This window comes from Mobula birostris, chromosome 13 (assembly GCF_030028105.1).
Source record: "Mobula birostris isolate sMobBir1 chromosome 13, sMobBir1.hap1, whole genome shotgun sequence".
Classification (NCBI taxonomy): Eukaryota; Metazoa; Chordata; class Chondrichthyes; order Myliobatiformes; family Myliobatidae; genus Mobula; species Mobula birostris.
Window position 1 is genome coordinate 106,543,814 of NC_092382.1, and position 14,468 is coordinate 106,558,281.

Below are 14,468 nucleotides of genomic sequence, written 5' to 3' on the forward strand. Positions count from 1 at the left end.
ATGTCTTCCACTGTGAAGACTGATGAAAAATATGCATTCAGTTCCTCTACACGAGGAATTCTGCAGATGCTGGAAATTCAAGCAACACACATCAAAGTTGCTGGTGAACGCAGCAGGCCAGGCAGCATCTCTAGGAAGAGGTACAGTCGAGTTTTCGGGCCGAGACCCTTCGTCAGGACGAACTGAAGGAAGAGTTAGTAAGAGATTTGAAAGTGGGTTGGGGAGGGGGAGATCCGAAATGACAGGAGAAGACAGGAGGGGGAGGGATGGAGCCAAGAGCTGGACAGGTGATAGGCAAAAGGGATACGAGAGGATCATGGGACAGGAGGCCCAGGGAGAAGGAAAAGGGGGAGGGGGAGACCCAGACGATGGGCAAGGGGTATAGTCAGAGGGACAGAGGGAGAAAAAAGAGAGAGAGAGGTAGAATGTGTGTATATAAATAAATAACGGATGGGGTACGAGGGGGAGGTGGGGCCTTAGCGGAAGTCAGAGAAGTCGATGTTCATGCCAGCAGGTTGGAGGCTACCCAGATGGAATATAAGGTGTTGTTCCTCCAACCTGAGTGTGGCTTCATCTTTACAGTAGAGACCTCCTCTACTTGTAATTTACTTATTTTCTTTTATTGTAGTTTTCTGGTAATGTACTTATTTATTTTATCATTATAGTAATTTTTAAAAATACTTTGCACAATACTGCTGTCACAAAACAACAAATTTCATATTGGACAGGACAATGGTGATGAATCTAATTTTAATTCTAGAGTTTGCAGTGCACAATTACACAAAGACTGACAGAGTGAGACACACAGAGACACAGAGACAGAGACACAGAGACACTCATAGAGACACAAGAGAGATAGAGATACTCAGAAAGACAGGGAGACCATCAGAGTGACACAAAGACACTCAGAGAAAGACACACACAGCAAACGACACATAGACAGCAAGATGGGGAGACACATTAGGGCTAGAGAGACACAAAGACAGAGAGACATGGAGACACTCAGAGAGACACAGAGACACAGCAAAAGACGGAGAGAGGCACACACACACAGTGGGAGACAGAGTGGGACGTACAGGTGGGAAGATGTAGTCTCTCTCTACTTCAGAGTCAGCAATTCCTCTCTCACATTAACAATTTCCCTTCAAGCACACAGCGTATGGGTTCCAACATATTAACACACACACACAGTCTCTCTCTCTCTCTCAGAAACATACACACCACCCCTCCTTGCTCTCCCACATCCCTACGCAATGTCAAATACTGCTTCCATTAGGTGCTTTGCTGTGTTGGAATCAGTTGGTTTTGAGTTCAACTAATAAAGTTTGCATTAGGACGAAAATTGAAGTTACCAACATTTTTAAGGCTTATATTTTCACAACCTGTGGTGTGTGCCTCCACCTGCTGGTAGCAAAGTGGTATAGCAGACACTACGGTTATATGACACGCACGCTGTTTTAATTCTCCTTTTGCCTGTCCCAGGGATGTGGCCTTACCTCAGAGTCAGAGTGTCAGTCTGCACAAGTCACTATCTTGTCTTTGTCTGAGGTTTCACATCATCTGCACCCGTTCCTTTGCTTAAACTTTAAAATGCACGACCGCAAGGCACCTCATTCTTGAACTCCCAAGAGAGCCCAGGGATCAAATGAAGTTCAGGAAGGGCGCGAGAGGTTTATCTCGGCCGGATTGGTGTCGGTGAAGGAGGGGTTAAACCCGGTTCCAGTATGGATCTGGAGAGACACTGGAGTTTGTCAGTCATTGATCTTAAAGAGTGTGTTAGACTTTAGTTCAGAGACCCAGACTAGGGAGGTCAGGGTGATAAAAGGCATTGGGAAAGGGACTGAAGCAGTACCTTTGCACCAGATACACCTAAAAAGCAACTTGGTCTCCGGACCGGTCACGACAGGGGTGAGGCCCGAATTACCGATGGAAGACGTGGAGGTCTTACTCGGTAATGACCTCGCCGGCGGAGAGGTGTACCCAGCAGTAAGATTGACAAGCCAGCCTGCCAGGACTGAAGACCCGCCCATGGACTCACAGGTTCATCCCGTTTGCGCCGTGAATGGGCGCATGTCCAGAAAGGCTGCCGAAGTGAATAAAGATTTAGCTGAGACGTTTCTACTAGCCTTGTACCAGGAGGGGTTAGAAAGTGAGAAGAAGGGGCGTAGTGAAACGGAAGTTGAGGTAGACTTATCATTAGCAAGGAAGGAGATTATACTGGCACCGGAGCGAGACGAGGAGCTGATGGTCTTGACGGAGACAGCTCTCTCCGAAGCAGAATTGAAAAGGGAGCCAGTGGGCTATTATGTGAAGGAGGGAGTGCTAATGAGGAAATGGAGACCGTACCGTGCCCGCAGATGAGGAATGGGGGGTGATAATGCCGAAAATTTATGGGACTGAGATTCTTAACCTGGCCCACAAGATACCCCTCGGTGGACACTTTGGGTGAGGAAAACAGTCAAAGAGTTTGACTGGCCGCACGGGAGGAAGGATGCTATTGACTAGTATGGACGTGAACTAACACAGTTACAGGCTATTGATATGTTAACAGCTTGCCACAGACCTAGTCGGTGTTGTCAGGAAAATGAATGAGGCTAGGGTGCCACCTGATAAGGGGAAAACCCATTTTGGAAAGATAAGCATGGTGCCGACCAGATGGGGAAGTCTATTGTTTTGGCCAGCTTTGCTGATAAGGTCTCTCCCTTAACCCCCGAACAGAGCGAGCCGCTGAAGAAGGTAATTAACCGGCACGTACACGTTTGTCCGGATGTCCCGGGGCGATGCCAAGAGACGGTACATGGTGTTGTGGTCACATCAGGTCAGCCTAGTAAGCAGCACCCCTATCGGATGATTAATTCAGTGACAAAAGGGCGAAAGAACGCAGAAGCGTGTATTGACGATTTAGTGGTCTGGAGTGACACGTGGAAGGAGCACATTGTGGCAGTAGAGAAACTGTTTAAACGGCTGTTTGAAGCCAGCCTGACAGTGAACCTCGCAAAAAGTGAATTCGACCACGCGAAGGTCACTTATCTGGGATTTGTGGTGGGACAGGGGCAGCTGGCTCCGATGCAGGTTAAGGTGCAGGCTATCTCCGAAGTCCCCACCCCGACAGACAAGAGAGTCCTGAGAAGGTTCTTGGGGATGGTGGGGTACTATCGGAAGTTTTGCAAAAACTTTGTGGATATTACCCTCCCTCTTACTAAGCTCTTGCCAAAGAATGCTAAGTTTGTGTGGGACGACCTGTGTTATATTCGTCCGGGACGGAAACCACTGAGAATTTACACTGATCACAACCCATTAGTGTTTTTGGCCACTACGAAGGATAAAAACGAAAGGTTGCTAAATTGGAGCCTGGTCTTAGAGGATATTAAAATAACACATATAAAAGGCACGTAAAATGTGATTGCTGACTGTCTGTCAAGGTGTTGACAACTTAAACTTCTCTGTATTAGCCGAATAGCTGATGACCCTGTATATTAGTATGCACCCCGGTAAAAATTCTTTGAAGGATAGGGGTGTGACGAAAAACCAAGTTGTCAGAAGATTGATGCTAATGAGAGAGAGATAAGTGAGACAATGAAGAAACATTCAAAATGCTAATAAGAGAGAAGAGAGAGATTAACGAGAAATAAACACATTTCAGAATATTGACAGACCGGTTGCTTTGATTCTGAACTGTTTGAAGTTTGATGGACAGGCGATACCCCAGCAGGGGGATAAAAAGGAACAGGTTTGCTAAGGCACGACAGACCCCACGAGATCACGAGATAACGAGACCCTGGAAGAGCGGTGTGCCCCCACAAATGGTGGGAGTTGGAGGTCTGGTTCGAGGGAACCGACCATAGACTGACAGGGTGACAAGGGACGATCGGCAGGAAACTGGTGTGTGTGTCCGCCCTTGCCTGGGTGCCGGGTTCACCGCAGATTTGCATATCTCTCTCTCTCTCTCCCCAACGGCACAACAGCGATTACTGCGAACTGTACTAAGCTGAACTGAACTCTGCGTCACTTGAGACTGATCATTTTACCCCTGGACTGCGATAGAGATTGGTTGATTCCTATTACCCTAGTTCTGTGCACATGTGTGTTTTATCATTGCTAACCTGTTGCATTTATATCCTTACGATTAGAGTACCGTGTTACTTATTTCTTTAATAAAACTTTATCAATTTCGGTAATCCAGACTCCAACTAGTGGTCCATTTCTGCTGGTTTGGCAACCCAGTTACGGGGTACGTAACAAGTGATACTGCATCTTGTTCCGATTCTTTTTTAGTTTGGCACCACATCCCGGACCTGACCCAGCACACTTTGGTGCTCTGTCTACGCCGTCAGCAGCAGAAACACAGGCAGTCAGGGTTCCTCAAGCCTGACTTTCATCCATTCAATTCAATCCTCAACAGTTTCGGCAGAAGACCCACCGTGGAAGCAGATGGCTCACTCCCGCTACAAGGGGCATTGATATGTAAGCAATACATTTCAATTACTGTCAATCTCAGAAAGTGAATAAGTAAAGAGATGACTGAGAAGGGAGATAACAGTCTCGGATTAAATGGATTTGGGGTGGTGGGGGCAGCAGATATAGCATTGCCGGACAACGATTGGGAGGGCACGGTAGTTTAGCAGTTAGTGAAACGCTATTTCATGACCAGCGTCACACGTTCAATTCCCGCCGACTTCTGTAAGTTTCCCCAACGACCATCTGGATTTCTCCCTTAATAGCAAAGACCTGTGGGGTTAATAAGTTAATTGGTCACGGGGATGTAATTTGACGGCGCGGGCCGGTTGGATCTTTTGCCGTGTTGTATCTCTCAATACAGATAATTTATAGAATTACTGATATTCATTTAAAGAATTTTTGGAAACATCGTAATTAAGCCCCCACTGAATTCAGTCTTCCCACTTTTCCCACCTCCCCCATATCCCACAAACTCACCGACCTAACCCACCCTTGACAAGTGCCTTTCAAAAGCAAAAATGCTCGGATACAGGAAATCTGAAAATAAGCATCGGGTTCGGCCACATCTCTGGAGAAATGGCCATTCATTACCAGCGTCACTGACTCCCAACGTTCCCGCGCTCCAAGACACCACCCTCGCTTAAACACGCACCGCATTCCCCAGTGACATGTCGACAGCTTAACTGAAGAAAGAATTGGACAATGAGATCGACAGAAGGTTATAGGTATTTATGAAGTATTTTATTTGTTTACTTAAGCAACAACAAAGCAATGGCCTGGATCCATCCAACCAGACGCTGGGGTTTGGGAGCTCCGGCTGAAAGCGGGACACCAGCACGGGGCAGCTCACAACTCGACGTCGCTCTTCAGCAAGGGCTTGACTGAGGACGGCTTGTCATTCCAGTTGAAAGCGCAATAGTTGGGCCATTCGTTACCCTCGAAAGTGATGAGTCGCTCACCGCATAGGTTGGCGTGCTGGAACAGAATCCACACGCCTGCCTTCACCTTATGGGAAGAGACGAGGTTTACGAAGCCGGCTCTCCTCAGATAATTCGTCGTTTCCCTAATGCTGCGGCTTAGGCCGTAAAAGTTGACGTGCTCGTACAGAACGATCTCCGGGTTCTTCAAATCCTCCTTCACCAGCCGCAAAGAGAGAATTTTCTGATCCAGATCGCCCAGACTTGCGTGGTCTCCGGGACCGAGCACCTTGAACGCCCCCGTGAAGTTTTCGCAGGCGTACGCCACCCAGTGCTGGCCGATTACTCTGATCGAGCGGGCAGTATTACCGAAGTTCTGAACATTAAGGTCGGGAACGTTGTGCACAAAGTCCTTGTCCTTCCCGGTAAAGTCAGGGTTTTCGTAGAGGGTGATTTTACTCATCTTGATACAGCGGTGAGTGCCGTCCACGAGTTTACAAAGCGAGAGTTGTTCCCCAGGTTAAATCTGCTCAGTGTTCGGTCAAACGACCAACAACAGCCATCAGCCAATCACGCTTTAGAGGAGCGGCCCCCTTTGGGAGGGGCCACGTCTGAGAGGCAAAGTTGTTCTTTCGAGGGGTTGTTGAAACTTGGGTGATATCCAATTCCTGTAGCTGGATTGTCAGGGCGGTGCGAGATCAAGGAATTCGGGCAGACTGCTGGAGGTGGGGCTGATCCTTAAGAAGATGTGGACTGCTCAGAACATCAGCGACCAGAGTTTTAACGAGATGCTGGGGTTCCACTGAAGATGCAGGGAGGCGGATTTGTCTGACCTAAGGGGAAAGGGTGAGGGAGATAGACAATGCAGAGTTCTCCCGTGTCCGTTTCACTTAGCAACAACGCTTCCCCCTTGGGTACTGCTGAGGTTGGGTGGTAACCTGTGAGGGAAAAAGAACAACATATTGTGTTCAGTGAAATTGAGGTTATGACCAGCTCTGAGGTTAGCGGGGAAGGTGCAGGTCAGGAAGGGGTTGGGGGAGAAAAGACATTCTGTAGCCGCACGAGAGATGGCAAGTTGAAGTTTCCCACCCGGATTTCTTTTTATAGTAGAAAACATAAATATAAACCAGGTTAATTAATACTAAAGATGTAATGGTATAAAGATGGGGAAATAAAGCTATTCGAGATAGAATTGTGGCTGACCTGGGCGCTGGAAAGCGAAAGAAACGCAGCAAACTATGGGAAACTGAAGATATAAATTGTTAAAAGTGAAATTAGTCGGGAGTATCTCTACCCTACTTACTTGAGAACCTCCAGGTGAAACTCCTGGAGGAGAGACGATAATGATAAAAGAGCTGTTGAAACTGCATCTACAACGAGCAGCATTTGTAACGAGACAATATCGTCAGATACGAATGTCCAAGATCTGTACCGGGTAACCGGTAATTAGTTCTGTTTTGAGCTACTCAAACCAGAGCGGGAACAAAGTGTTCCATGTTTGATTAGATAGGGCATGAAGTGAAAAGATGAAGATCACGACGGAGAGGGAAACGGATCAGCCATGATGAAATAAATGACAGTGCAGAGCAACTTCTGCACTCAATACTTTGTTTCTTGAAGGCCAATGTGCCAAAAGCTTTCTTTATGTCCAGATACCACTTTGCAGGAATCTTGGCGGTCGCTTTGTAAGTCTTGCCCTGGATTTCCCTTCACCTCACACTTGTCTGCATTAACTTTCATTTGCCATTGTTAGACCATTTTCCCAGCTGCTCCAGATCCTGCTGCAAGGTTCGATAGTCCTCCTCGTTGTCCACTGTGCCCCAGATCTTGCTACGGCTGCAAATTCATCTAGTTTAGCAATTTTTATTGACTTTTATTGATGGTGCCGTTGCTTTGCAGTAGTTCAACTAAGCTAAAAATGTTTTGTTGATGGTTTTAATCTGTGCTCAGTGTCTGAAGCTTCTCCACTCAGTGTCCAACCATAATCAGCCAGGAATGATGGATTCCAGTTGCCCTGATACTGTTTCTCCGCGACCAAAGCTTTCAAAAGGCTTATCACTGACAGCACCGACATTTGCAGGGAAGAAGTCTAAATGGTGTTACATAGAAACATAGAAAATAGGTGCAGGAGTAGGCCATTCGGCCCTTCGAGCCTGCACCGCCATTCAGTATGATCATGGCTGATCATCCAACTCAGAACCCTGTACCAGCCTTCCCTCTATACCCCCTGATCCCTTTAGCCACAAGGGCCATATCTAACTCCCTCTTAAATATAGCCAATGAACCGGCCTCAACTGTTTCCTCTGACAGAGAATTCAACAGATTCACCACTCTCTGTGTGAAGAAGTTTTTCCTAATCTCAGTCCTAAAAGGCTTCCCCTTTATCCTCAAACTGTGACCCCTCGTTCTGGACTTCCCCAACATCGGGAACAATCTTCCTGCATCTAGCCTGTCCAATCCCTTTAGGATTTTATACGCTTCAATCAGATCCCCCCTCAATCTTCTAAATTCCAGAGACTATAAGCCTAGTTGATCCAGTCTTTTATCATATGAAAGTCCTGCCATCCCAAGAATCAATCTGGTGAACCTTCTTTGTATGTCCTCTATGGCAAGAATGTCTTTCCTCAGATTAGGGGACCAAAACTGCACAAAATACTCATGGTGTGGTCTCACAAAGGCCTTGTACAACTGCAGTAGTACCTCCCTGCTCCTGTACTCGAATCCTCTTGCAGTGAATGCCAGCATACCATTCGCCTTTTTCACCGCCTGCTGTACCTGCATGCCCACTTTCAATGACTGGTGTATAACGACACCCAGGTCTCGTTGCACCTCCCCTTTTCCTAATCGTCCACCATGCAAATAATAATCTGTTTTCCTGTTTTTGCCACCAAAGTGGAAAACCTCACATTTATCCACATTAAATTGCATCTGCCATGCATTTGCCCACTCGCATAACCTATCCAAGTCACCCTGCATCCTCTTAGCATCCTCCTCACAGCTAACACTGCCGCCCAGCTTCGTGTCATCTGCAAACTTGGAGATGCTGCATTTAATTCCCGCATATAGGTCATTAATTATATTGCAAACAACCGGGGTCTCAGCACTGAGCCTTGGGTTACCCCACTAGTCACTCCCTGCCATTCTGAAAAGGTCCCGTTTATTCCACTCTTTGCTTTCAGTCTGCCAGCCAATTCTCTATCCACATCAATACCTTACCCCAAATACTGTGTGCTTTAAGTTTGCCAACTAATCTCCTGTGTGGGACCTTGTCAAAAGCCTTTTGAAAATCCAAATATCCCACATCCACTGGTTCTCCCCTATGCACTCTACTATTTACATCCTCAAAAAATTCTATGAAATTCGTCAGACAAGATTTTCCTTTCACAAATCCATGCTGACTTTGTCCGATGATTTCACCGCTTTCCAAATGTGCTGTTATCACATCTTTTATTAGTGACTCTAGCATTTTCCCCAACACCGATGTCAGGCTAATTATAATTCCCCAGTTTCTCTCTCCCTCCGTTTTCAAAAAACGGGGTTACATTAGCCACCCTCCAATCCTCAGAATCTCGTCCAGTATCTAAAGAGTTTTGAAAAATTATCACCAATGCATCCACTATTTCTTGGGCTACTTCCTTAAGCACTCTGGGATGCAGACAATCTGGCCCTGTGGATTTATCTGCCTTTAATCCCTTCAATTTACCTAACACCACTTCCCTACGAACATGAGTTTCCCTTAATTCCTCCATCTCACGAGACCCTCTGTCCCCTACTATTTCCGGAAGATTATATATATCCTCCTTAGTAAAGACTGAACCAAAGTAGTTATTCAATTGGTCTGCCATGCCTTTTTCCCCATAATCAATTCACCTGTTTCTGTCAGTAGGGGACCTACATTTGTCTTAACCAATCATTTTCTTTGTCTAGCCGACTTGTAACTCACTCAAAAAATTGTAATAGGTTTGTCAGGCAGGATTTTCCTTTAAGGGATCCATGCTGAGTTCTGCCTATCTTGCCATATCCCTCTAGGTACTCTGTAACCTGATCCTGGACAATCGACTCCAATAACATCCCAACCACCGATGTCAAGCTAATAGGTCTATAATTTCCTTTTTGCTTCCTTGCCCCCTTCTTAAACATCTGAGTGACATTTGCAATCTTCCAGTCCTCCGGAACCATGCCAGAATACATCGACTTTTGAAAGATCATCGCTAATGCCTCCGCAATCTCCACAGCTACTTTTTTCAGAACACGCGGGTGCATTCCATCTGCTCCGGGAGATTTATCTACCTTTAGACTATTCAGCTTCCTGAGTACTTTCTGTGTCGTAATTGTGACTGCGCACATTTCTCTTCTCTGCCTCCCTTGAGTGTCCGGTATACTGTTGATGCCTTCCTCAGTGAAGACTGACGCAAAATACATGTTCAGTTCCTCCGCCATCACCTTATCATAATTCCATGTATGTATCCAAGCTCTCAGCTCAGCACCTTTGTTCCTGATGTTTCTTGCAGTGAAATACACCCACTTTAGCCCTTCAGCCTTCCTACCTTGACACCCTTTATTCTGCTTCTCTTTCCTCAAAGCCTATCTCCTCCCAGCTTCTTACTTCATTTCCCTTCCCCGATCACTCATCTTTCCCCTCATCTGTTCTCAAGATGTGTATAGGTTTTGAGGGGAATAGATAGGGTGAATAAAATGCACCCTATTCCCATCATTCCCAGAATCACTTGGCGTGGTGGATAGAGCCAAAGTAGTTCCGTAATCAGTGACACGTCTGTGCACAACATAGGAGAATGGATACAGTCAGTGACACGACAAACTCACAGGCAAAGTGTCCCCTCATCTGGATGGGCAGGTCTGGCACTTGTTGAGACCCGACGTGGATTATAAGCAGAGAATGGATAAACTCGCGTTGGTTTCTCTGCAGCTGCGGAGGCTGAAGGAAAATTTAACAAATGTTTGTTTAGATTACAGAGTCACAGATAGAATAGACAATTGGTTTTGTTGAAATATCACAGACGAGGTGGCATGTCTTTATGCTGAGAGGGGTTAAGTTGAAAGGAGATATGTGGGGCAAGGTTTTGTTGACATCTTGTGGTGGGTGCATGAAATGCCCCTCCAGGGGTGATACTTGAAGCAAATACAACTGAGAGGATCAAGAGACTCTTCAATAGGTACATGAACGTGCAGGAAATGGACAAGTGGGGATATTATATTGTCAGATGGCATTAATTCAGTGGGGCATTAAATGAGAAATTAATGGCATGTTTCTCAAATGTTTTGTTCACTGTTCCAAGTTCATAGAACATAGAACATAGAATAGTACAGCTCAGTACAGGCCCTTCGGCCCACAATGTTGTGCCGACCCTCAAACCCTGCCTCCAATCTTAGCCCCCAACTTAAATTCCTCCATATACCTGTCTAGTAGTCTCTTAAACTTCACTAGTGTATCTCCCTCCACCACTGACTCAGGCAGTGCATTCCACGCACCAACCACTCTCTGAGTAAAAAACCTTCCTCTAATATCCCCCTTCAACTTCCCACCCCTTACCTTAAAGCCATGTCCTCTTGTATTGAGCAGTGGTGCCCTGGGGAAGAGGTGCTGTCTATCCACTCTATCTATTCCTCTTATTATCTTGTACACCTCTATCATGTCTCCTCTCATCCTCCTTCTCTCCAAAGAGTAAAGGCCTAGCTCCCTTAATCTCTGATCATGATGCATACTCTCTAAACCAGGCAGCATCCTGATAAATCTCCTCTGTACCCTTTCCAATGCTTTCACATCCTTAATATAGCGAGGTGAGCAGAACTGGACACAGTACTCCAAGTGTGTCCTAACCAGAGTTTTATAAAGCTGCATCATTACATCGCAACTCTTAAACTCCATCCCTCGAATTATGAAAGCTAACACCCCGTAAACTTTCTTAACTACCCTATCCACCTGTGAGGGAACTTTCAGGGATCTGTGGACATGTACCCCGAGGTCCCTCTGCTCCTCCACTCAACCAGGTATCCAGCCACTTACTTTGTACTCTGCCTTGATGTTTGTGCTTCCAAAGTGTACCACGTCAAACTTCTCCGAGTTGAACTCCATCTGCCACTTCTCAGCCCACTTCTGCATCCTGTCACTGTCTCTCTGCAATCTTTGACAATCCTCTACACTATCTACAACAGCACCAACCTTTGTGTCATCTGCAAACTTGCCAACCCACCCTTCTACCTCCGCATCCAGGTCGTAAATTAAAATCACGAAATGTAGAGGTCCCAGAACAGACCCTTGTGGGTCACCACTAGTCACAATCCTCCAATCTGAATGTACTCCCTCCACCACCACCCTCTGCCTTCTGCAGGCAAGCCAATTCTGAATCCACCTGACCAAACCTCCCTGGCTCCCATGCCTTCTGACATTCTGAATAAGCCTACCGTGTGCAATCTTGTCCAATCTTGTTCCTCGGAATGTTTTTCAACCCTTGGACTGGATCCAGCAGCTCTGGCTGATCTTACCAGTTCTTGTGAAATCTTCATCACTATTCTCCACCTTATACCAACAAATAAAACTGAAAACACTTTCTTGACAGTTCCAGGTAAATTTATTATCAAAACATGTATACATTACCACGTGATTCATGGAGATTCAATTTCTTGCACCGGCTGAGAAGAAAAAAAACACACAATAGAATTTATTAAAAACTGCACAGAAAAAGACAAAGACAGAAAAGCTACCGATGGGCAAGGGTAATAAAGGGTGAAAATAAAAAAAAATACGACTATGATATTGAGTTGTAGACTCTGTGAAAGTGAGTCTGTAGGTTGTGGAATCAGTTGAGATTTGTTGATGAATGAGGTTATCCACACCGGTTCAGGAGCCTGATGGTTGTAGGGTAACAACTGTTCCTGAACAAAGGGGTCCAGCGACCCTCTCCCAGATGTAGTGGTGAGGAGAGAGCGTATCCTGAATGCTGGGCGTTCTTGATGATAGATGCTGTTTTCCTGTGGCAGTGGCCCATGTGAATCACAAACAGAACCCTCTCCTGCTGGGGAAGTGCAGGATCTAATAGACTGTGAGGCAAGACCCTCTTGAATACATTTGTGCTTGACTGGCATTTCAGGTCCTGGGAGGGAATAAAGTCTCCCTCATGTGGACAGGATCCTGCAATAACTATGGCACAACTGTAGAGCCAATGGGGTGGTGCGTGTGTTTTCCATCTCTTCACTGAAAACCTCAAGGCGGTCGGAGTATTCCTCGGAATCTTATTGAGAACATCATAGGTCAAAGTCAGAGGCAGCTCGGAAACATAGATTACAGTCTTGGGAATCCTGTAAGCTTCTGGGAGGCAGAGCAGATGACAGCAGGAAGCCCAGCCCAGGATACTGCCATTAGACCATAAGAGGACCATGCTGTCAAAACCATGGACACTCTCAGAGGAGGTCCAAAATCTGCCTCCCAATCTGCTCCTCAGTATCTCTGCTGCTACCAGGGGGACTATAGACTACACCCAATAGATTAACTGCTCCCTTCCTGTTCCTGACCTCCACCCATACTGACTCGAAAGAGGATCCTGCTACATTACCCACCCTTTCTGTAGCTTTAATAGTATCCCTGACCGGTAATGCCATCCCTCCTCCCCTTTTACGCCCACCACCTATCCCTTTTAAAGCACTGAAGTCCAGGAATATTGAGAATCCTTTCCTGCCCTGGTGCCAGCCGAGTCTCTGCAATGGCCATTACATCATAAGACCATAAAACCATAAGCCAAAGGAGCAGAAGTTTGCCATTCGGCTCATCGAGTCTGCTCCGCCATTTTATCATGAGCTGATCCATTCTCCCATTTAGTCCATCTCCACTGCCTTCTTACCATAACCTTTGATGCCCTGGCTACTCGAATACCAATCAATCTCTGCCTTAAATACAGCCAATGACTTGGTCTCCACTGTCTGCCCGTGGCAACAAATTCCATAGATTCACGAAAATCTGGCTAAAAAAATTTCTTCGCATTTCTGTTCTGAATGGGCGCTCTTCAACGCTTAAGTCATGCACTCTCGTACCAGACTCCCCCATCATGGAAACAACTTCACCACATCCATTCTGTCCATGCCTTTCCACATTCAAAATGTTTCTATGCAGTCTCCCCTCAATCTTCTAAACTCCAAGGAGTACAGTCCAAGAGCGGAAAAAAGTTCCTCATATGTTAACCCTCTCATTCCCGGAATCATTCTAGTGAATCTTCTCTCTGCCCTCTCCAAAGTCAGCACATCCTTTCTTAAATAAGGAGACCAAAACAGCCCACAGTACTCCAAGTGAGGTCTCACCAGCGTCTTATAGAGCCTCAACATCACATCCCTGCTCCTATACCCTATTCCTCTAGAAATGAATGCCAACATTGCATTCGCCTTCTTCACTACCGACTCAACCTGAAGGTTAACCTGAAAGGTATCCTGTATGAGGACTCCCAAGTCCTGTTGCATCTCAGAACTTTGAATTCTCTCCCCATTTAAATAATAGTCTGCCTGTTTATTTCTTCTGCCAATGTGCATCACCATACACTTTCCAACATTGTATTTCATTTGCCACTTCTTTGCCCATTCTTCCAATATATCCAAGTCTCTCTGCAGACTCTCCATTTCCTCAGCACCACCAGCCCTTCCAACTATGTTCGTATCATCAGCAAGATTAGCCACAAAACCATCTATTCCATAATCCAAATCGTTGATGTACAATGTAAAAAGAAAGGGCCCCAACACGGACCCCTGTGGGACACCACTGGTAACCGGCAGCCAACCAGAATAGGATCCCTTTATTCCCACTCTCTGTTTCCTGCCAATCAGCCAACGCCCTATCCACGTATGTAACTTTCCCGTCATTCCATGGGCTCTTATCTTGTTCAGTAGATTCATGTGTGGCACCATATCAAAGGCCTTCTGAAAACCCAAATATACAACATCCACTGCATCTCCCTTGTAGAACTATATAGAAATATAGAAAATAGGTGCAGGAGCAGGCCGTTCGACCTTTCGAGCCTGCAACTTCATTCAGTATGGTCATGACTGGTCATCCAACTCAGAACCCTAGAGCAGCCTTCCCTCCATACCCCC

General features: G+C 46.1%; 2 protein-coding genes across 2 annotated transcripts in view; both read right to left on the reverse strand.

Annotated features, from left to right (window-relative positions):
- Positions 1 to 5,304: 5,304 nt before the first annotated feature.
- LOC140208142 (epidermal differentiation-specific protein-like) lies at positions 5,305 to 5,838 on the reverse strand. The gene has a single exon (XM_072276624.1). The coding sequence runs from the start codon at positions 5,836 to 5,838 to the stop codon at positions 5,305 to 5,307; it is 534 nt and encodes a 177-aa protein (XP_072132725.1).
- Positions 5,839 to 6,228: 390 nt separating this feature from the next.
- LOC140208143 (uncharacterized) overlaps positions 6,229 to 14,468 on the reverse strand; it is a 259,811-nt gene continuing 251,571 nt past the window's right edge. The window contains exons 7-9 of the mRNA XM_072276625.1: positions 11,992 to 12,026; positions 10,200 to 10,311; positions 6,229 to 6,313 (exon numbers count right to left, since the gene is read on the reverse strand). Of these exons, the coding sequence (XP_072132726.1) occupies positions 6,262 to 6,313; positions 10,200 to 10,311; positions 11,992 to 12,026 (199 nt within the window). The 3' untranslated portion in view covers positions 6,229 to 6,261. The remainder of the gene's footprint in view (positions 6,314 to 10,199; positions 10,312 to 11,991; positions 12,027 to 14,468) is intronic.

What these genes read in the sequence shown, in the direction of transcription:
- LOC140208142 (XM_072276624.1), bottom strand. Translation starts at nt 5,838, where the DNA reads ATGAGTAAAATCACCCTCTACGAAAACCCTGACTTTACCGGGAAGGAC.